Source organism: Clarias gariepinus, chromosome 2, assembly GCF_024256425.1.
Source record: "Clarias gariepinus isolate MV-2021 ecotype Netherlands chromosome 2, CGAR_prim_01v2, whole genome shotgun sequence".
NCBI lineage: Eukaryota > Metazoa > Chordata > Actinopteri > Siluriformes > Clariidae > Clarias > Clarias gariepinus.
The window spans coordinates 3,729,379-3,751,681 of NC_071101.1; the positions used below are offsets into that span (position 1 = coordinate 3,729,379).

At 39.0% G+C, this 22,303-nt stretch overlaps 1 protein-coding gene and 1 pseudogene across 1 annotated transcript; both read right to left on the bottom strand.

Moving 5' to 3' along the window:
• Window positions 1-908: 908 nt before the first annotated feature.
• Window positions 909-4,166, bottom strand: LOC128511243 (N-acetyllactosaminide beta-1,3-N-acetylglucosaminyltransferase 3-like). Its single transcript, XM_053484019.1, has 2 exons — window positions 4,136-4,166; window positions 909-2,092 (listed from the first exon to the last, which is right to left on the bottom strand). The coding sequence occupies exons 1-2, from the start codon at window positions 4,164-4,166 to the stop codon at window positions 909-911; spliced, it is 1,215 nt and encodes a 404-aa protein (XP_053339994.1).
• A 2-nt stretch (window positions 4,167-4,168) lies between these two features.
• On the bottom strand, window positions 4,169-21,067 carry LOC128511268 (N-acetyllactosaminide beta-1,3-N-acetylglucosaminyltransferase 3-like; annotated as a pseudogene).
• Window positions 21,068-22,303: the final 1,236 nt, after the last annotated feature.

Below are 22,303 nucleotides of genomic sequence, written 5' to 3' on the forward strand. Positions count from 1 at the left end.
AGTATTCTATTAATTCGTTTAGATTTGTCAAAGAATCATAAGTAACATTTACTTGACTGTTAAATGTTTAAGATTTGCAAGTCCAAATTAAGTAAATATATTGTGGCGTAGGCGGGGCGGCGGCTGGCGACCAGCATGCCTTGCGGGGCTTTCTGTGTGTTCACCCTGTTGGGGAAAGGTGTTTGGGGTAGTAGCTTTGGTCATGCTGTTTGTGTGTGGTGTGGGTGTGACGTGTGGAATGTGCTCCGGTTCATACTTAGGCTGAATTGAAGGTATAGGCTTCGTGTGAATGTGCTGCTTATGCTTTTGTGTGACTGCATGTACAAAATAAAGTTCTCCCAGCCATTGCATTGGGCAGCAAGTAAGCTCACTCGTCTCTCCAACATACTTCTCGGCGGTAAAACGCTACAATATAGATTTTACTTAATACTCTTAAGTTTTCAATTAAACAAAATTATTATTAGTAAAAAATACACTTTTTTTGTTTGTTTCATTTACAGAGGCTTACAATCATTTTTTACAGTGTACTTCTCATCCAACCACAATCAAATTCGCTCCATCCGGATGGCGCGATTTATCCGGATGTTTTTTTTTTGTGTTTGTTTGTTTTTTGAATGACAAGCTAAAATAAAATAGGAGTAACAAGGCTATTTTTAAAACATAAGGAGAAGAAAGTACAGATAATTGCGTGAAAATGTAAGGAGTAGAAGTAAAAAGATGGCTGAAAAATAATTACTCCAGTAAAGTATAGAAACCCAAAATTTCTACTTAAGTAAGGAAACAAAGTATTTGTACTTAGTTACTTGACACCTCTGACTATTTTACATTTTTTCATTGGTGTCTAAAGTAAACCTATAACCTATAAACCTTCCTTCTTCTTAAGGTCTCTCACACTTCTCACAGCATCATTATGGCACTAAATGCTCAGGCTGGGCATTAAATCCTCTCCGTTCACAAACCAAATCGCTCCGATAGATTTCATGCCACATTAAAAATATCTGATGAGGGAGGAACCTGTGGACCAGGAGAACCTCACGGTAGTAGCATGGATTGTACATGTCCAGCTTTTTTGAGGGAATGTCCAGGCCCAGTGTCTTCACTCCAATATGCGAGACAGGTTTAAGTCCAGCTTTTTTCAGACATATTCCCATGTAAACATCATCGATGGGGAGCAGTGTGATGGATTGAGACATGTTGTAGATGATTCTGGAAGTGAATTGTGACAAGAGGAAGCCTCCCCCACTGCAGTATGGAGGATAATGGTTTGATTCATGGACCTGGACTGGGACGTAGTATTTGCTGGCTGGTTCCCTAATTGGCTCCATATATTGCATCAAGTGGCCGGTGAACAGGTGTTTGCTTCCATCATTATCATGTAACCCTTTGAGATACTGCACCATGTTGTCTGTGTTGGCAAAAATGTCGTCATCTCCATTGAGGAGGAAGTGCACATGAGGGCAAAACCTCTCCATCCACTCTAGGAATAAGACCTGCTTCAGTGTGAGGTTGTAAAAAGAATCATGAACGTCCCACTGAATGATGTCCTGGTACTTACGGTTCTCCAGTTCCAGAAGTTTATTCAGTCTTTCCTTCTCTAAACCATTACCTGTGGTGCCTGATATAAACACAGTGCGGATCCACACGCCACTCTGAAGTCTTTCTGAAGCCCACGTTTTTCTCAGAACCTCCCGTCGGTCATAGTTGGGTGGAGAACTTTTAATGACCAGCAGCAGGAAAACCTGTGCAGAGTTCTGAGGACTGCCACACTTACTTGGAACGTTGAGTAGCATCGGGAAATGCCGGCAGTGTCGGTAAAACAGGAAGGTTTTAATGTTTTCAGGCAAAGTGGAAAACCCAGTGATGTTAGACACAGAAACATTTCTCTGACATTTGTGGGACAAATTCCTGGACTGCTCTGGTAACGCCTGTGGTTCAAATTTGCCACCTGGTTTGCCAGTAGTCTTTTGTTGTTTCTTGTTCTCTAAGCCTGTCCGCAACACAACTAGCAAACAGAGAGCAGTCGTGATGAGCAGCACAGTGGTCCTCAGCTTCCTTCTCCTTCTCCTTGGTCCTGCCAGAGAGACATTAGATTCTAAATCAGGCTTTTATTCAAATGTAAACCCAATAAATCAAACACATCATCTGTGAGTTTCTCTCAGAGGTGTCAAGAGTGTGAGAGTAGCACATTGAAATGCAAATTCAAATTTTATATGTCACATACACAGTCATACACAGTACGATATGCAGTGAAATGCTTACACGACTGCCAGTGACCTTAAAAAATAATAAAAGATTATACATAAGAAAATAAATATTAATAAAAGAAATACGTTAAGAATAAAATTAACTAGGTTAGTATAGTGTGTGGTCTGAACTGAGATCATCAACAGAAAATAATTTTTCTGCACTTTCAGCAGCAATACTCTGACTGATGGGAAGGAATGTTACAGTTTGTTTACTAATTACTTCTGATGAGAAAAAGCATCCACATGGCATGCTAAATAGTGAAGGGCCTAAAATGTCTTGGTGGTAGACTCACGGCTCAGTCTTGGTATTTATGTTATTTTTTATTAACCACACCCCTCCATTTTCCCACCTTACTTGATTCTCATAATTTTTTTTATTTTATTTTATTGTGGTAGGTAAGTTGGTATCTGTCGTTATACAGTACTTAGTATGTGGTCTACAGAGGTGTCAAGTAACGAAGTACAAATACTTTGTTACCTTACTTAAGTAGAAATTTTGGGTATCTATACTTTACTGGAGTAATTATTTTTCAGCCGACTTTTTACCTCTACTCCTTACATTTTCACGCAATTATCTGTACCTTCTACTCCTTACATTTTAAAAATAGCCTCGTTACTCCTATTTTATTTCAGCTTGTCATAAAAAAAAATCCGGATAAATCGCGCCAACCGGATTGAGCGAATTAGATTGTGGTTGGATGAGAAGTATAAACATACCATTCCGACACCCTATTGGTTGGTACGCGATCCATCGCACCTGCACATGACGTCACGTCACACACTCCAGCAAGGACGTTAGAATAAAATAGCATTTTCGGTTGATAAGGTTGTGATAAGTAAACGAAGATGTCCGTGATAGAGACTCAAGATTCGAGCGAAATGTCACAACCAAGCACCAGCGAGGAGGTTGGTAGCCAGGAAGACCATGAATATATATATATATATATATATATATATATATATATATATATATATATATATATTTTTTTTTTTTTTTTTTTTGATTAATCACTTGGATTAATTATTCATTCTGACAGCACTAATGTTTATTTATTTATAACTGTCTAATTAACATGTTTATGTTGTTATAAAAACAGTTTATTCCCGTCAAATTCCAGGGTTTACATTGTAACAAATACGGATCATAACCATGTTTTTAACAGCTCAGAACTGTCTAATTTAAAGATTTATGTTGTAATAATAATGGTTTATTTCCATTTTTTTACTGCTCAGAACTCACTCACTCCTACCATCTATACAACTTTATCTGGGGGGTGGGGGGGCAGTATACCTGGAGGAAACCACCACCAAGCACGGGGAGAACATACAAACTCCATGCACACAGAGACGGGAATCGAGCCTCGCCGGGAATGGAACTCAGACCCTAGAGGTGGAAGGCGACAGTGCTAACCACTACACTACCATACTTACTAAATTTACTATTTATTTTTTTACAAAGCAGATATTTTTCTGATTTTTAAAATCTATCAACAAAGGTTTAGTAAAATATAAACTGATGCTTCATGATATTAGTAACAAATACCTCCTCTAAGAGTTTCCTTTTTATAAATACAGTATATCATAAATTTTACTGCAATAAACCATATTTTTTATATGTTTTTAACTGTTAAATTTAAGGTCTTACTCTGTAACAGTGAAAAACTAATTACAGTTTTTCACTGTAAATTCATTTACATTTTACTGTTAAAATTATGAACATTTTTTACAGTGTAGTTATGTGTTGGACATTTTTTACAGTGTAGTTATGTTTTGGACATTTTTTCCATTTGTGCTTTATGCTGAAGGTGTCATTTTGTGCCCAAAGTAATGATTAATAAAGCTACAGACCGGCTTGTGATAGACTTCATATGACAAGGTGTAAAACTTACCGCAAATCCACTTCAGAGCTTGTACAAGCATGTTTATCTGAAACAATAAATACACACAAATATTAAAACATGTACATTAAAGGTAAACAAACAAAACATTTACACCATGAGATTCTACATCAATTAGTTATCTACCAGAACAGCTTTTAAAACATTTGTTGTGAGTGTAAGTGTTGGTTGTATTATGTCAAGATGTTGTAATGAAACAAAGGTTTCCTTAATAACAACTCTGTCACATTTAGCCAAGCAGAGTTTATAGTACCACAGAGGAAACATTCCTGAGTGTACGTGCATGTTATTTTCTGTTCTGGCACCTAGGTGGTGGAATGAACTTCCTCTAGATGTCCGTACATCAGAGACTTTGACTATCTTTAAACGACGACTCAAGACGCATCTGTTTCTCCAGTACTTTTTCATGTAAACATCATCGATGGGGAGCAGTGTGATGGATTGAGACATGTTGTAGATGATTCTGGAAGTGAATTGTGACAAGAGGAAGCCTCCCCCACTGCAGTATGGAGGATAATGGTTTGATTCATGGACCTGGACTGGGATGTAGTATTTGCTGGCTGGTTCCCTAATTGGCTCTATATATTGCATCAAGTGGCCGGTGAACAGGTGTTTGCTTCCATCATTATCATGTAACCCTTTGAGATACTGCACCATGTTGTCTGTGTTGGCAAAAATGTCGTCATCTCCATTGAGGAGGAAGTGCACATGAGGGCAAAACCTCTCCATCCACTCTAGGAATAAGACCTGCTTCAGCGTGAGGTTGTAAAAAGAATCATGAACGTCCCACTGAATGATGTCCTGGTACTTACGGTTCTCCAGTTCCAGAAGTTTATTCAGTCTTTCCTTCTCTAAACCATTACCTGTGGTGCCTGATATAAACACAGTGCGGATCCACACGCCACTCTGAAGTCTTTCTGAAGCCCACGTTTTTCTCAGAACCTCCCGTCGGTCATAGTTGGGTGGAAAACTTTTAATGACCAGCAGCAGGAAAACCTGTGCAGAGTTCTGAGGACCGCCACACTTCTTGGAACGTTGAGTAGCATCGGGAAATGCCGGCAGTGTCGGTAAAACAGGAAGGTTTTAATGTTTTCAGGCAAAGTGGAAAACCCAGTGATGTTAGACACAGAAACATTTCTCTGACATTTGTGGGACAAATTCCTGGACTGCTCTGGTAACGCCTGTGGTTCAAATTTGCCACCTGGTTTGCCAGTAGTCTTTTGTTGTTTCTTGTTCTCTAAGCCTGTCCGCAACACAACTAGCAAACAGAGAGCAGTCTTGATGAGCAGCACAGTGGTCCTCAGCTTCCTTCTCCTTCTCCTTGGTCCTGCCAGAGAGACATTAGATTCTAAATCAGGCTTTTATTCAAATGTAAACCCAATACATCAAACACATCATCTGTGAGTTTCTCTCAGAGGTGTCAAGAGTGTGAGAGTAGCACATTGAAATGCAAATTCAAATTTTATATGTCACATACACAGTCATACACAGTACGATATGCAGTGAAATGCTTACACGACTGCCAGTGACCTTAAAAAATAATAAAAGATTATACATAAGAAAATAAATATTAATAAAAGAAGTACGTTAAGAATAAAATTAACTAGGTTAGTATAGTGTGTGGTCTGAACTGAGATCATCAACAGAAAATAATTTTTCTGCACTTTCAGCAGCAATACTCTGACTGATGGGAAGGAATGTTACAGTTTGTTTACTAATTACTTCTGATGAGAAAAAGCATCCACATGGCATGCTAAATAGTGAAGGGCCTAAAATGTCTTTGTGGTAGACTCACGGCTCAGTCTTGGTATTTATGTTATTTTTTATTAACCACACCCCTCCATTTTCCCACCTTACTTGATTCTCATAATTTTTTTTATTTTATTTTATTGTGGTAGGTAAGTTGGTATCTGTCGTTATACAGTACTTAGTATGTGGTCTACAGAGGTGTCAAGTAACGAAGTACAAATACTTTGTTACCTTACTTAAGTAGAAATTTTGGGTATCTATACTTTACTGGAGTAATTATTTTTCAGCCGACTTTTTACCTCTACTCCTTACATTTTCACGCAATTATCTGTACCTTCTACTCCTTACATTTTAAAAATAGCCTCGTTACTCCTATTTTATTTCAGCTTGTCATAAAAAAAAATCCGGATAAATCGCGCCAACCGGATTGAGCGAATTAGATTGTGGTTGGATGAGAAGTATAAACATACCATTCCGACACCCTATTGGTTGGTACGCGATCCATCGCACCTGCACAAGACGTCACGTCACACACTCCAGCAAGGACGTTAGAATAAAATAGCATTTTCGGTTGATAAGGTTGTGATAAGTAAACGAAGATGTCCGTGATAGAGACTCAAGATTCGAGCGAAATGTCACAACCAAGCACCAGCGAGGAGGTTGGTAGCCAGAAAGACCATGAATATATATATATATATATATATAATTTTTTTTTGATTAATCACTTGGATTAATTATTCATTCTGACAGCACTAATGTTTATTTATTTATAACTGTCTAATTAACATGTTTATGTTGTTATAAAAACAGTTTATTCCCGTCAAATCCATCCAGGGTTTACATTGTAACAAATACGGATCATAACCATGTTTTTTACAGCTCAGAACTGTCTAATTTAAAGATTTTTGTTGTAATAATAATGGTTTATTTCCATTTTTTTACTGCTCAGAACTCACTCACTCCTACCATCTATACAACTTCATCTGGGGGGTGGGGGGGCAGTATACCTGGAGGAAACCACCACCAAGCACGGGGAGAACATACAAACTCCATGCACACAGAGACGGGAATCGAGCCTTGCCGGGAATGGAACTCAGACCCTAGAGGTGCAAGGCGACAGTGCTAACCACTAGACTACCATACTTACTAAATTTACGGTTTATTTTTTACAAAGCAGATATTTTTCTGATTTTTAGTAAAATATAAACTGATGCTTCATGATATTAGTAACAAATACCTCCTCTAAGAGTTTCCTTTTTATAAATACAGTATATCATAAATTTTACTGCAATAAACCATATTTTTATATGTTTTTAACTGTTAAATTTAAGGTCTTACTCTGTAACAGTGAAAAACTAATTACAGTTTTTCACTGTAAATTCATTTACATTTTACTGTTAAAATTATGAACATTTTTTACAGTGTAGTTATGTTTTGGACATTTTTTACAGTGTAGTTATGTTTTGGACATTTTTTCCATTTGTGCTTTATGCTGAAGGTGTCATTTTGTGCCCAAAGTAATGATTAATAAAGCTACAGACCGGCTTGTGATAGACTTCATATGACAAGGTGTAAAACTTACCGCAAATCCACTTCAGAGCTTGTACAAGCATGTTTATCTGAAACAATAAATACACACAAATATTAAAACATGTACATTAAAGGTAAACAAACAAAACATTTACACCATGAGATTCTACATCAATTAGTTATCTACCAGAACAGCTTTTAAAACATTTGTTGTGAGTGTAAGTGTTGGTTGTATTATGTCAAGATGTTGTAATGAAACAAAGGTTTCCTTAATAACAACTCTGTCACATTTAACCAAGCAGAGTTTATAGTACCACAGAGGAAACATTCCTGAGTGTACGTGCATGTTATTCACGTGTATTCATGTTATATAAGCTTAAGAACGAAACATTATCAACAGTCTAAACTTAAAAACTTAAAAGTTTTATCTAACAGTGCAAAAATGACAACAGTTCAAAATATCTGTGATTTAGTCACATTTATCTAAACATTTGTATTTTAATAAATAATACATAAACTGTAATCTAACAACAAGAGAAACTATTTAAGGCTATTTCTACACATACACTATTATTTTTAGCCTTACATTTCATGTATCAGCGTTTTAATTATATTGCTTTTTCGTTCATATATTAATAATATTAATAGCAACTAGTTTTTACATCTTCGTACTATTTGGCTTCGCCTTTTTCCCCATTTTTTGCGCTTTTTGGACAACGCGCGAGTATTTTCTTCTAAGAACAACAAATGGAATTCAGCTCAGAACAACTAAACTCCGACTCAGGTACAATATAATGGATAATATTCAGCTCGTTCAGTGTGTGGAGTGCAGGATGTTTAGACATTCTTCCTCCGTCATTAGTGGTAATTTTATTTGTGATAGGTGTGTGTTAGTGAGCACTCTGACGGAGAAGATATCAGCGTTGGAGGAGCGCATCCAGACTTTAGAGAGGGTTAGAGATTGTGAGAGCAGCGTTATTCCTGTAGCGGAAAGTCTGGGTGCCGCAGGCGGAGATAACCAGCCTCTTCTGTGCTTCACATGTCCAACAGGTTTGCTCTCCTCAGTGATGCACCCGCTGAGAAACCTGAAAGAGCTCTGGTTATAAGAGACTCTATACTGAGACATGTGAAATTAGCCAGGCCTTTAGGGGCGGCAGTGGTTATGTGTATCCTGCGAGACATAGCAGGTAATCATAGGGCTCTAGGACAGCAAAGGTTCTCTAAGATAGTGGTACATGCTGGAGCTATTGATATACGCCTTTGTCAGTCAGAGGTTAGCAAGAATAATTTCACAGAGGGGTTTAAACAAGCGAAGGCGATGTCCGATGAAGTAGTATGCTCTGGTCCCATCCCAATGAGACATGATGACATTGCTTACAGCAGGTTATGGTCGCTGAACCGCTGGATGTCTAGGTGGTGCTCCGAAAACAACGTGGGCTTCATAGACAATTGGAAGACCTTTGAGGGCAAAGCTGGCCTGTTAGGGCGGGACGGTGTCCATCCCACTCGGGAAGGTGCTGCTCTCATTTCCTGTAATATAGCTCATAGTCTCAGAAGCGGCCTAGTTAATCAGGGACAATCCAGAGCCCAGGCCAGGGAGCAGACAAACAGGCTAAACCAACCATCTGCTAGCTGCATAGAGTCGTCACTCAGGGTTCACTGTATTGAGACTGTGTCTGTTCCCCGAGTTAAGCAAAAATGTAGAAAGACACAGAAAGTCTGTTTTAGTAATTTAATTAACATAGATACCACAAACTCGGATCACACTAAATGCACAGCCGGCACCTCTGATCTGAAGCTAGGACTGTTAAATATTAGATCTCTCGAATCTAAAGCAGTTATAGTTAATGAAATTGTCACGGATTAGGAGTTTGATATTCTCTGTTTAACAGAAACCTGGATTAAACAGGATGAGTATGTGGCTCTAAATGAAGCTAGTCCTCCTGGATACAGCTACATACACCAGCCTCGGCTAACTGGTAGAGGAGGAGGCGTCACAATTATTCACAATGATAATCTGACTATTATACAAAAACACGGACACAAATTTAATTCATTTGAATTTCTCTATAGTAATATAACTAGTGTAACTACAAATAATAGGTCAGCTCAGTTGATTCCACTAATTGTCATTTACAGTCCCCAGGGCCGTACTCTGAATTTCTTAGTTAATTTGCAGATTTCCTCTCAAACCTAGTCGTTTCTGTAGACAAGGCGTTAATTGCTGAAGATTTTAATATTCATTATAAGAATCCAGGAGATCCTGTGCGTAAAGCATTTATGTCCATACTGGACTCAGTAAGAGTAAATCAGTATGTAGTAGGACCCACTCATAAAGCAGGTCACACTTTAGATTTAATAATATTCCTCGGATTAAGTATAAAAATTATATTTACAAGTCCACTGTCTGAAGTTATATCAGACCACTATCTTGTCTCAATTGAAGTGTCATAGTAATAACGTAACACACAGCCCCGCGCTACAGTACTAAACGTACATTTACATCAACTACCACACAGAGTTTTATCATTAATCTCCCAGAGTTACCAACTTTGATTAGATCACCGTCTGACCCCACAGAACTTAATCAGGCAACTGAATACTTAGAGTCAACGTTCCTTTATACCTTAGATAATGTAGCTCCAGTTAAAAGAAAAATTATTAGAGATAAGAAACTCGCTCCCTGGTATAACGATCATACACGCTCTTTAAAACAGACCGCTCGGAAATTAGAACGTAAATGGCGTCAAACTAAATTGTTAGTATTTCAAATAGCATGGAAGGAAAGCATCCTGAACTATAGAAAAGCTCTTAGTGTAGCTAGATCAACATATCTCTCCACTCTTATAGAAAATAACAAAAATAATCCTAGATTCTTATTTAATGCTGTAGCCAAATTAACCAGAAATAAGACCACTGCAGAAATCTCCACAACAGCATCATGTAATAGTGAGGACTTCATGAACTTTTTTTATAATAAAATTGTAAATATTAGGCATAAAATTGAGGCTTTTAAACCAAACAATGTAAGTTATGCAGATGTTAAACTAGCCATGTCAAATCGGAACCTAGAATACTTTACTACCCTTGAAGAGAATGAACTAATTTCACTAATCTCTTCTGCAAATTCATCAACCTGTATATTAGATCCTGTACCGACACATTTTCTTAAACAGATAGTACCAGCAATAACAGAACCCCTGTTGAGAATAATTAATTCTTTACTCAGCATTGGGTATGTTCCAAAATCTTTTAAATTAGCAGTTATTAAACCGATTATTAAGAAACCTGACCTTGACCCCTGTCAGCTGTCCAGTCACAAGCCAATATCAAACGTCCCTTTTATCTCTAAGATTTTGGAAAATATACTGTAGTAGCAGACCAGCTATGCTCATATCTACATAGAAATAACATACATGAACTGTATCAGTCAGGATTTAGGCCTCATCACAGAACAGAGACAGCACTCGTTAAAGTAGTAAATGACCTCCTATTGGCCTCTGATCAAGGTTGTGTAACCATGCTTGTATTACTCGACCTCAGTGCAGCTTTTGACACCATTGATCATACAGTAGTATTCTTCTTCACACATTAGAAAATGTAGTAGGAATTAAGAGCCTCTCCTGGCTCAGATCCTATTTGACCGATCGGTATTAGTGTGTAGACTTAAATAGTGATTATTCTGCATGTTCTCTAGTGGAGTTTGGTGTTCCACAGGGTTCAGTTTTAAGCCCACTGCTTTTTTCCCTTTACATGCTTCCTCTGGGCAACATAATCCGTAAGCATGGTATTAGTTTTCACTGTTATGCTGAAAACACACAGTTATATGTCTCAGCAAAACCTAATGAGAAAAAACAGCTTACTAAAGTTGAGCAATGTGTGCAGGACATAAAAAATGTTAATTAACTTCCTTCTGCATGCAGCTAGAAGTAAGATTCTAGATCACTCTGTAACATTATATGGCCTTTCTGTTCTATCGAGTGCAACAGTAAAAGACCTCGGTGTGATTATAGACTCCAGCCTTTCATTTGAAGCTCATGTAGATAATATTACCAAGATAAAATATCTTATTAATATTGCCAAGAAAAAAAATATATTGTCACTAAACGATGCAGAAAAACTAGTCATGCTTTTATCACCTCTAGGTTGGACTATTGTAATGCCCTACTGTTCAACTAGGTGCATAAACAAGCTTCAGCTAGTCCAGAATGCATGCAGCGAGAGTCCTCACTAGAACCAGAAGATAGAAGCACATCTTATCTTCACTTCATTGGCTCTCTGTGAAATTTCGCATTGATTTTAAAATACAAATTTTGACATATAAGCATTAAATGGTCTCGCACCGCAGTATCTGTGTGAACTGCTAGTGTCTTACGATCCGCCACGCCTATTTCGATCAAAGGATGCAGGCTGCTTATTAGTACCGCGTATTATAAAAACTACAGCTGGGGGCAGAGCTTTTTCTTACAAAGCCCCAAAATTATGGAATAGTCTTCAAATAGTGTTCGGGACTCAGACACAGTCTCAGTGTTTAAGTCCAGGCTAAAAACCTATTTATTTAATCAAGCATTTTTATAAATAGATTTGCCTTAGGTAAAGGAGCAGATCTGGGAGACTCATAGACGTAGAGTATTATGGTGAACTGGTATGTTTAGATGCCCTCCTCCCCTCTCTCATTGATCACTCAAGTTTGTTGACGGTGAGGTGATTGATTGCTTTACATTTCAGGAAGCCTCGTCAGGGATGCGTCTCCTGTTTGGGGATGATTCTCTCTACCTAGAAGACGGTTCTGGCCTTGACTGGTGTTGGCAGCTGTTTCTCTGAGGACTTGACCGTTCGATAGTTCAGGACTGGAACTTCATACAAGTCTACCTGAGTTTTCAATAACTTACTGGACTCCACATTAACATCAATTAACATCAACTGTTATGCTAAGCTGCCAACTAACACACAGTATGAATGCAGATCAATTCCTGCTCTCTGTTTCACCCAAATGAGGATGGGTTCCCTGTTGAGTCTGGTTCCTCTCAAGGTTTCTTCCTACTACCATCTCAGGGAGTTTTTCCTTATTTTGATTGTGTAAAGCTGCTTTGGGACAATGCCAATTGTTAAAAGCGCTATACAAATAAAATAAATTGAATTGAAATGTTATATTAGCTGATCATTTAGCTTATTTATAGAAATAAATGCTTTGAAGTAGCACAATTATCATCCAATACAACAAGAAATTTGCACTTAAGAATTTAGTTAAATGTCCAAGGTTACTCTCACTCACTCACTCACTCACTCACTCTATAGCTTTATCTTGTATTCAGGATCAGAGTTTTATATTAGGAAATTTTAGATACATTTGATGAGATGTAAGATATGTTCATTTCACAGTGTGTCCTGCAGTCTGTAGCCCAGCAGACCCCACATTCGGACAGGATGGGTGTCACCTGAGAGATCTAACACATCGCTGACCAGTTGCAACGTTATGTTTAGCTCTCAAAATCTTAAATGGTAACAAGTTACCTTACCTAAAGCTTCTCATTTCTTAAACAACCACATCAGTAGACATTTAGTATTTTGTGGTCGTGCAAAGATATAATTTTCTTTGAGAAGGGTTAAATTATTTTCCTGCATCAAGCAAACAATCTTTAAGCAAAGAAACAATATAAGGAGACTGCTGAAACTGATAATATTGGGTCAAGAATTATAAAACCCTGATAATTTTGTGGTCAATGAAAAACATCCTGAATGAGCGTAATGGAAGCTTACTTAAACCCATCGAGAAATGAACAAACAGCTGTGTAGCCTTAAGAAAACCACTTATCAGTAAGATTAATCAGAACAATAGCTTTAGTTTGCTAAAGACTGTAAAGAATGGACTGTAGAGCAATGAAAAAAAGGTCATGTGACCCAATGAGGCCAGACCGAGCCTATTCCAGAGCGATATGTGCGTTGGGGTAAGACGGGAGGTGCTTTAAGCGATGCACCCATCATGCATCGTGTCCACTGTACAAGCCTGTGGTGGCATCTCTCTGGAGGACTCTCCCATCAATATCAATACCAATCAATATCAAGATCCTGGAGAGAAATTAATGTGACTATGGATAGAGGAAAATATTGTGAAATTGCATAAACTTATGGAAATGTTGCCATCGTTTAATGAAATATTAGAGTGTGTGACTCTTTTTTGACTTGACACTTTGTGTCTACGTGTGTGGGTGTGTGTGTTTTTCCATACAATGTATACACACTTTAACAGTTTTAAAACTTGAATTATGGCAACAATGTGTAGTGTTATGTTCCCTTTCATCGTTAATGTTAGCATTTAACTGTCAGAACAGAGGCATATATTTTTCTTGTTGACATGTGTATACTGTATATTTTGAAATATTACATCATTATAATAATGTATGTATACATCATTATAGCATTGTAATACGCAAAATTGTAATAAAGTACGTATACGTCATAAACTAAAATATCTTATGCGGTTTTAGTTTCTCCTTCCAGTCCGGGATAATTTATTGACTTCTGGAATTTTCAAAACTCATTATTTTTCTGGAATTTTGCCCTAGTGTTAGAGCTGTTGTGTTTGCCTACAGTTTCCATGAAAGAACAAATAATGAAATTGTCATTAATAATAATAATAATAATAATAATAATAATAAAAGGATGAATAGGAAGAGAGAAACTTGATGACAAACATATCTTTAGATTTCTTACTCACTCTGACAGAGAGAGCTTTCTTTGCATTTTCAGTTGATAGTTGATAAAACTACTGATAAACTGATAGAGTTATTTGAATTAAACAATTAAACTAACAACAAGACAAGAAAACTCTCTTTCACATACACACACATACATACACACACAGAACAAATCAAATAACCATAAAATGTATTTACCTGTAATATGTGCTCAAAACACCAAGCGTGGCAATGAAGAAGAAAACGTCATGAAGAATGTTCTCGTGTGTATGTGTTCTGAAAAGAGATCTTTACAATTTCTGTGTTAAGACTGTTAACGATACCAATGAATAAGCCCTCCCATATGTTTAAAAGATGGGGACAGGGACAAAGAGAGAGTGAGAGAGCGAGAGAGATGAGGTAGTTTTATAGACATACTAAAATAACACACCCACACATCTACCTCCCCATCACACACAAAAAACAAACACACAGTCTGTGTGTCACTAGGTGGTAGTGTGTTTTCAGGTCTACCTGGTTCACATTTAGTTTTTCAGTGCTTTACAGGTGTAGGACAGGAAGAGCTTTATAAACTTATTACCTCAGCTAATTCAACAACGTGCCTGTTAGATCCAATCCCAACCAGATTTTTGAAAGAAGTGATGCATACAGTTGGAGAGCTACTTTTAAACATTATTAATTCTTCATTATATCTAGGTCACGTCCCTATACCTTTCAAGTTGGCAGTTATTAAGCCGCTTCTTAAAAAATCTAAATTGGACGCAAATGAAATAACAAATTATAGACCGATTTCAAACCTCCCCTTTATATCCAAAATATTCGAAAAAGTAGTATCAGCTTAAATATGCACATTCTTGCAGGAACAACATCCTTGAAGAATTTCAGTCAGGTTTCAGGCCCCATCATAGTACAGAAACTGCACTAGTTAAGATTGCAAACGACTTGTATTTAGCTTCGGACCAAGGCTGCACCTCAATTCTAGTCTTGCTTGAACTTAGTGCTGCATTCGACACTATAGATCATAATATTCTCATAGATTGCTTACAAAATCACATAGGTATTCTGGGACAGGCATTAAAATGGTTTAGATCATACCTGTCTGATCGATACCATTTTGTAGATCTAAATGGAGAACTGTCTGGTGTAATGCCAGTGACATATGGGGTCCCACAAGGGTCAGTTTTAGGACCTCTGCTGTTCTCAATATACATGCTTCCCTTGGGTAACATCATAAGAAAACATGGGATTAGTTTCCATTGTTATGCTGATGATACCCAATTATATATCTCAACAAAACCAGACGAAATACCTAAGATGTCTAGATTAACAGAGTGTGTCCAGGACATAAAAGATTGGGTGACCAATAACTTTCTTTTACTAAACTCAGACAAGACAGAGATATTACCCATCGGCCCAAAAACCAGCACACAACAGCTTTCACAATTCAGCCTGCGTTTAGAGGGATGTACTGTTACTACCAGCTCAACAGTAAAAGACCTGGGCGTAATATTAGACAGTAACTTGTCCTTTGAAAATCAAATTTCCAATATCACAAAAACAGCCTTTTTCCATCTTAGAAATATCGCCAAACTTAGGAGCATCTTATCCGTATCTGATGCAGAAAAGCTAGTTCATGCATTCATGACCTCCAGACTGGACTATTGTAATGCATTATTAGGTGGTTGTCCTGCATCCTCAATAAACAAGCTTCAGTTAGTCCAAAATGCAGCCGCCAGGGTTCTCACTAGATCCAGAAAATATGATCATATAACCCCAATATTATCATCCCTGCACTGGCTACCTGTTCAGTTTAGAATTAATTACAAAATAGTATTACTTACATACAAGGCTTTAAATGGTTTAGCTCCCACATACCTAACCAGTCTTCTAATACGCTATAATTCACCACGCTCCTTAAGATCACAAAACTCTGGACTTGTTGTAATTCCCAGAATTTCAAAATCTACAAAAGGGAGTAGGGCTTTTTCATATTTAGCTCCAAAACTTTGGAATAGCCTTCCAGACAGTGTTCGGGGCTCAGACACAGTTTCCCAGTTTAAAAGTCAAGACGCATCTCTTAGCTGGAGCATACGCGTAACTCATCCCATAACTTCATACTTCAGTACATCTATCCTGAATGGCAACTACGCTAATTCTTTCCATCTGTTCTGTACTTTTCTACCCATCCCGAGGCATCTGGAGATTGTACCAGCTTCAGTAGACAAAGGCCAACCCTGCGAGGATCCTGAGGCATCCAGAGAAGGACCAGCTCCAGCTGAATTCTGCCTTATTATGGTTGGAGCTACACATCCTGCTCCTGTGCTCCCAGTGATCCAGATCCCATCTGCCCTCTGCACCTACTGACTCATCCCTATGCTGAACTGGACTTCATGTTAATTTAAAGAATTTCAGTTATATTGTACTTTCAGCTGCATAACACACATGGTGTTATATCATCTCTATCTGTTATCACCCAAATGAGGATGGGTTCCCTGTTGAGTCTGGTTGCTCTCAAGGTTTCTTCCTATTGCCATCTCAGGGAGTTTTTCCTTGCCACTGTCGCCGTCACCCTTGGCTTACTCATCAGAGAAATTTCATTCATTCATCTCATTATTATCTAGACACATTTTTCTCACACATACACAATTTATTATTATTATTATTATTATTATTATTATTTTATTATATATATATATATATATATATATATATATATATATATATATATATATATTATTTTTTTTAATTAATTCTTATTTTTTAATGAATTTTTTTCATTTTTGTGAAGCTGCTTTGAGACAATGACCATTGTTAAAAGCGCTATATAAGTAAAATTGAATTGAAAATTGAATTGAAAGTTAACCCTAACCCTTAGGAGTCTGAAGGTGTTTTGGAGCCCTGACATTTGTGTACAAGACTTTTGTGACCTGGATCTTGTAGTGTAGAGGTTTTACTTCAAAATGATGTGTCAATCATCTCGCTTACTCATTTACAGAAAACAATACATTCATTTACACTTTCTAAAGACACTTTTTGTTTAGAAAGGCCATATGCGCGGAGGTGAATGATAATGCTGTAATTCACAGTAGACAAAGACCTGCATAATGAGCTGTATAATTACCCCTTTCAGTCAGGTATGGGACAGAGGAAGGTGATACAAGAAAATTAGAGGACAGAAACATATTTCTTTGATTGTGGTTTATTTAGAATAACTTAAGATTCACTTGCAAAAATTCCAGGAACAGTTCAAAATAAGTGCAAAAAGTGCAAACAACATTTAGGGTAAAATGGTGCAAACCAAAAACAGTGTAGGATATAAACTATGCAAAAACATACATGCAGGGTAAAACTGCATCAGGAACAGTGCAAAATAAAAACTGAAAAAAACATACATTTACAGTTAAGGCAAACAGTGCAAACAGGAACAGTACAAGAAGAAATAGGTGTATGGTTTGTATAGTCACACATCCCTGTGCCACTCTTGAAAGCAGTTCCTGTTCAACTGAAGACACTGAAGACAATCTGCATTCCGAGGGCAGTCCTTCCTGTTGTCTCTGTAAGTCCCACATGTACCAAACTTCATGGAAAGCAAGTCTGTTAGGAGCTTTGGACTTGTGTACACATGGTACCCCGAGCCTAAAAGTTTACAGTCCAAAAAAGACGTCACCGCATTATATGATAAGCCACGGCCTGTGGCAAAATAGTTTTTCCTGTGTACACAGAAACGTCCATAGTGTACCTATTTGAAGAACCAGCAGGAACAAACAACTTGAATCCCCACTTAGTTGGCTTGGCTTTCATGTACTGTACTGTGGAGCCGCGTCATCATCAGTCTGCGTTTTCCATGACATTACCTGGAAACACAAACACAACTGGGAAGAGTTTTTGTTTTTTGTTTTTTGTGATTAGAGCAGAGAGGTAAGTGTGTGCTGGGCCATTTTTAGCTTTGTAGGCAAGCATCAGCGTTTTGAATTTCAATTCAATTCAATTCAATTTTATTTGTATAGCGCTTTTAGCAATTTTCATTGCCGCAAAGCAGCTTTACACAATTAAAAGAATTATTTAAGTTTGTATGAAATGTGAATTTGTATGAATCAAAATGGTCAGTTTGTCCCTGGTGAGCAAGCCAAGGGCGACAGTGGCAAGGAAAAACTCCCTGAGATGGTAATAGGAAGAAACCTTGAGAGGAACCAGACTCAACAGGGAACCCATCCTCATTTGGGTGAATTTGATGCGGGCAGCTACAGAAAGCCAGTGCAGGAAGTGGAGGAGTGGGGTGGTGTGGAAAAAACTTGGGAAGGTTAAAAACGGGACGTGCTGCTGCATTCTGGATCAGTTGCAGAGGACGAATCGTGGACAGAGGCAGGCCTGCCAGGAGTGAATTGCAGTAGTCCAGTCTTGAAATAACAAGGGAGTGAACAAGCACCTAGGTAGCCTGTGAAGAAAGAAATAGGCGGATTCTTCTGATATTGTAAAGAAGAAATCTACAAGAGCGAGTAAGGTTACCCTATGGTTACCCCAAGACTGCGGGCGGTGGCTGAAGGAGTGATTTGGTTGTTGTCCAGGGATATAACAAGGTCTTGACCTAGGGATGAGTCACAAGGGATGAACAACAGTTCTGTTTTACTCAGATTGAGCTTCAACTGATGAGCAGCCATCCAGGATGAGATGTCTGCCAGACATGCTGAGATCCGGGTGGAAACCTGAGTGTCAGAGGGAGGAAAGGAGAGAGTAAGTTTGGTGTCATCTGCATAACAATGGTATGAAAATCCATGCGATGACATGACCTTACCAAGAGTATAGAGAGGACCAAGTACTGACATGACCTTACCAAGAGTATAGAGAGGACCAAGTACTGAGCCCTGCAGGGACACCAGTAGAGAGTCTACATGGGGCAGATGTAGATCCCCTCCATGTTATCTCATATCACCTATCTTCTAGGTAAGAAGCAAACCATTGCCACGCTGTTTCACAAATTCCAAGGCTTGTAAGAACAGATAATAAAATCTTGTGGTTTACCGTGTCAAATGCAGCTGATAAACTAATGTATATTATCATCATATTGAAATATACAATTACTTAGTATGATTCTCAATTGCGCTTAAAACTGAACAGTGCTTGTGTGTCCCGATGTGAGGTGCTGGTGAAGGCAAAGGTGATGCAGACACATTCCTAAAAAAAATAAATAAATAAATGTTAGCCTATACTGTTCAGAGTAAATGGATGTGCAATTAATAGGTATGGACGCACAATATATACAGAGAGGCCCAAAAATGTATCCACACCACAACATGAAAAATATACACCTCTCTTCTGTAGGTCACATGACGGCATCAATGATGGTGATACAACTGACATTTTTAGTGGAACGATAGTACTACACACTGCTGCCATAATTCAATTTAAGTTTTAAAAAAGGCCATAGATAACAATTGTGCATGTGAATTAGGTTTAGTGCATGTGAATTGAGATATGCATGTGTGTGCATTGTGTCTTCTGTGTGAATTATTAATGAGACTATTTTGCATCTCAAACATTTACACCTGAGACATTAGCAAACACTCTTCACTGGACATGCTTTACATACACTGATAAAAATATCCAGCCTGATCTACTTAAAAAAAATTAAGGCAACTTTTTGCATCAGATTATTATGTACTTCAAACAAGACTATTCTTTGTATTTACTATTTACATTTCCTTCTGTAAAAAATATTTTTTGCTAGTTAAGTCTACTTAATTTATTCTATTTAGTCTATTTAATTTCCTGAGTTGGAGTTTAGTTGTTTGGGGCTGAATTCCGTTTGTTGTTTTTAGATGAAGAACACAAAAAGCGCAAAAAAGGTGAAGCCAAATAGTATGACGATGTAAAAACTAGTTGCTATTAATGTTATTATTGTATAAATGAAAATTTAAACGCTGATACAAACGTGAAACTTTCGCGGCAACGATACAAAAACAGGAAGCTACGTCACCACCAAATCTGTTTTAGCTGTTTTTTAGTCTGTGATAGCTATACAAAGGAGCAAGTTTTTTCTCTCTATTTTTTAACTGGAGCTACGATACCTAAAGTGTAACGAAATGTTGATTCTAAACATTCTGGTGCCAGATCGAGGTTTGTGGGGTCAGACACTTCTCAGAATCAACTGTTCAAAGGAGATTTAGAAGATTAGAGATTAGATTAGAAGGGGTGTTCAAACTTTTAACTGGCATTGTATATCAAGAATCGTTTATTTAACATTAAGCCGTAAAAGAAAAAAACATGTGGGCAATACAACTTTACTGTACAACTTTACTGCTTCTACTGTATTTAAAGTGGGTAAGTGTCAAGAACTAACCTTAGGTGACCAGAAGCCGATCTACCACGTCGCAGAGGTGCGCATGATCCGCTGGGTTCACCGCGGATGGCTCAGTCATTCTGTCAAGAACTGACCTTAGGTGACCAAAAGACGTAGCTTTAGCGGTTAGCCCTTTGTTGCGTGAATGGTAAACCCAAACGCGGAAGAACACAAGTAGGCAAAATAATCACGCTATTTTGTCCAAGGACTTTCACAAATGGGGAGTAAGGGAAAGACACGATCTAACCCTCATCCTATAATACACACTTAATCTGAAAGCAAAACCCAAGAAAGTGTGTACTCACAAATCGGCGAACGAATCCGGAGTGGCATGGGTGAACTCAATGACTGAGCGATGTACTGTGGTTTGTTTACTCTTTTTATGCTTCCTAGTTCACGACCGCATTACATGACCGTGAACATGGTGGCACCAGAAAATGACCAGAGATTCTTAATGGTGATCTTATTTAGCCCCCGATAGTCAACACATGGGCAAAGTTCGCCTCCTTTCTTCTTCACGAAGAAGAACCCCGCGGCTGCCGGCGACAAGGAGGGCCGGATGGTTCCATGACAAAGGGCGCTGGCGACATACTCCTCCATCGCCTGCATCTCAGTGACTGACAGCAAGTAGAGATGGCTGCGGGGAGGAACGAAATCCGGCTAAAGCTCTATCACCAGGTCTTAAGGGCGATGGGGTGGAAGATGGGTGGCTTTTCTTTTACAAAAAGCTCCAGCCAGGTCACGATAGGCGGGAGGGATGGCATTGGTGTCGACATCGGGGGCCTCGGACTCCATGGAACACGGAGGCAAAGTTCAGAGCAGGTCGGCCCCCACTGGAGGATTCAGTTTCCGAGTCCAAGAAATAAAGGGGTCGTGCTGCAACAGCCAGGGGTATCCGAGGATGATGGGAGGTGATAAGATGGAGGTGAGATGGAGTTGAATCTGGTTCTGGTGTTGGTCTATGGTGAGCGTGATAGGTTGGGTCTGGTTGGTGATAGGGCTGGATCAGAGGGGCCGACCGTCAACAGAAGTGATTTTAACTGACTGGGATAACGCCTCGATCCTTACCTCCAATTTTTTGGCATAGGTGGAGTCAATGAAGTTACCAGCAGCACCGGAGTCGATGAACGCGGTACTTCGAACCCGTTTGTGGCCACTTTGGAGGATTACCTGGACCGTGAGATGTGAGATGGTGGCGCTGGTCGTGGTGGAGATGTGAAGGGGGCCCGGTAAGGCTGCATGTTTTCCGGGCGGATTGGGCAGATCGCCCGATGATGTGCCACCGACCCACAGTAGGCACACAAACCCCCTTGATACCATTGTTTGCGTACTGCCACGGTCAGGGAGGCACGTCCTAGTTGCATGGGTTCCCCGGCTCCGGTGATCCGGTGGATCTCAACCTCGGCAGGAGGTGGAGATCCAACAGGTCCGGTAGTGGTGGTGGTGAAGGCTGTAGGTGGTCGTGGTGTGGCGTGGGAGAAGGTGGGTGCAGGCGGCAGGGTCCTCTGGGCTGGCTTTGGCCGAGAGAGAAGGCGCTGATCGATACGGAGGGCGAGCTAGATCAGCTCTTCCAGTGTGGCAGGCAACTCTCTCTTGGCGAGCTCATCTTTTATCCGTGAAGCCAGTCCCTTGTAGAAGGATGTCCGGAGCGCGGCATCCCCCCAGTTGGTCTGCACAGCAAGGGTTCGAAATTCAGCTGTGTACCAGCTCACGGACGATCCTCCCTGCTGCAGGTGGTAGAGTTTGGTGTCGGTTTCCACCTCGCCCGGGTGTTCGAAAGTGATTTTAAGCTGACTGGTGAATTCATTGTATGAATGGGCGGTGTCTGTATCTGCCCATAGAACT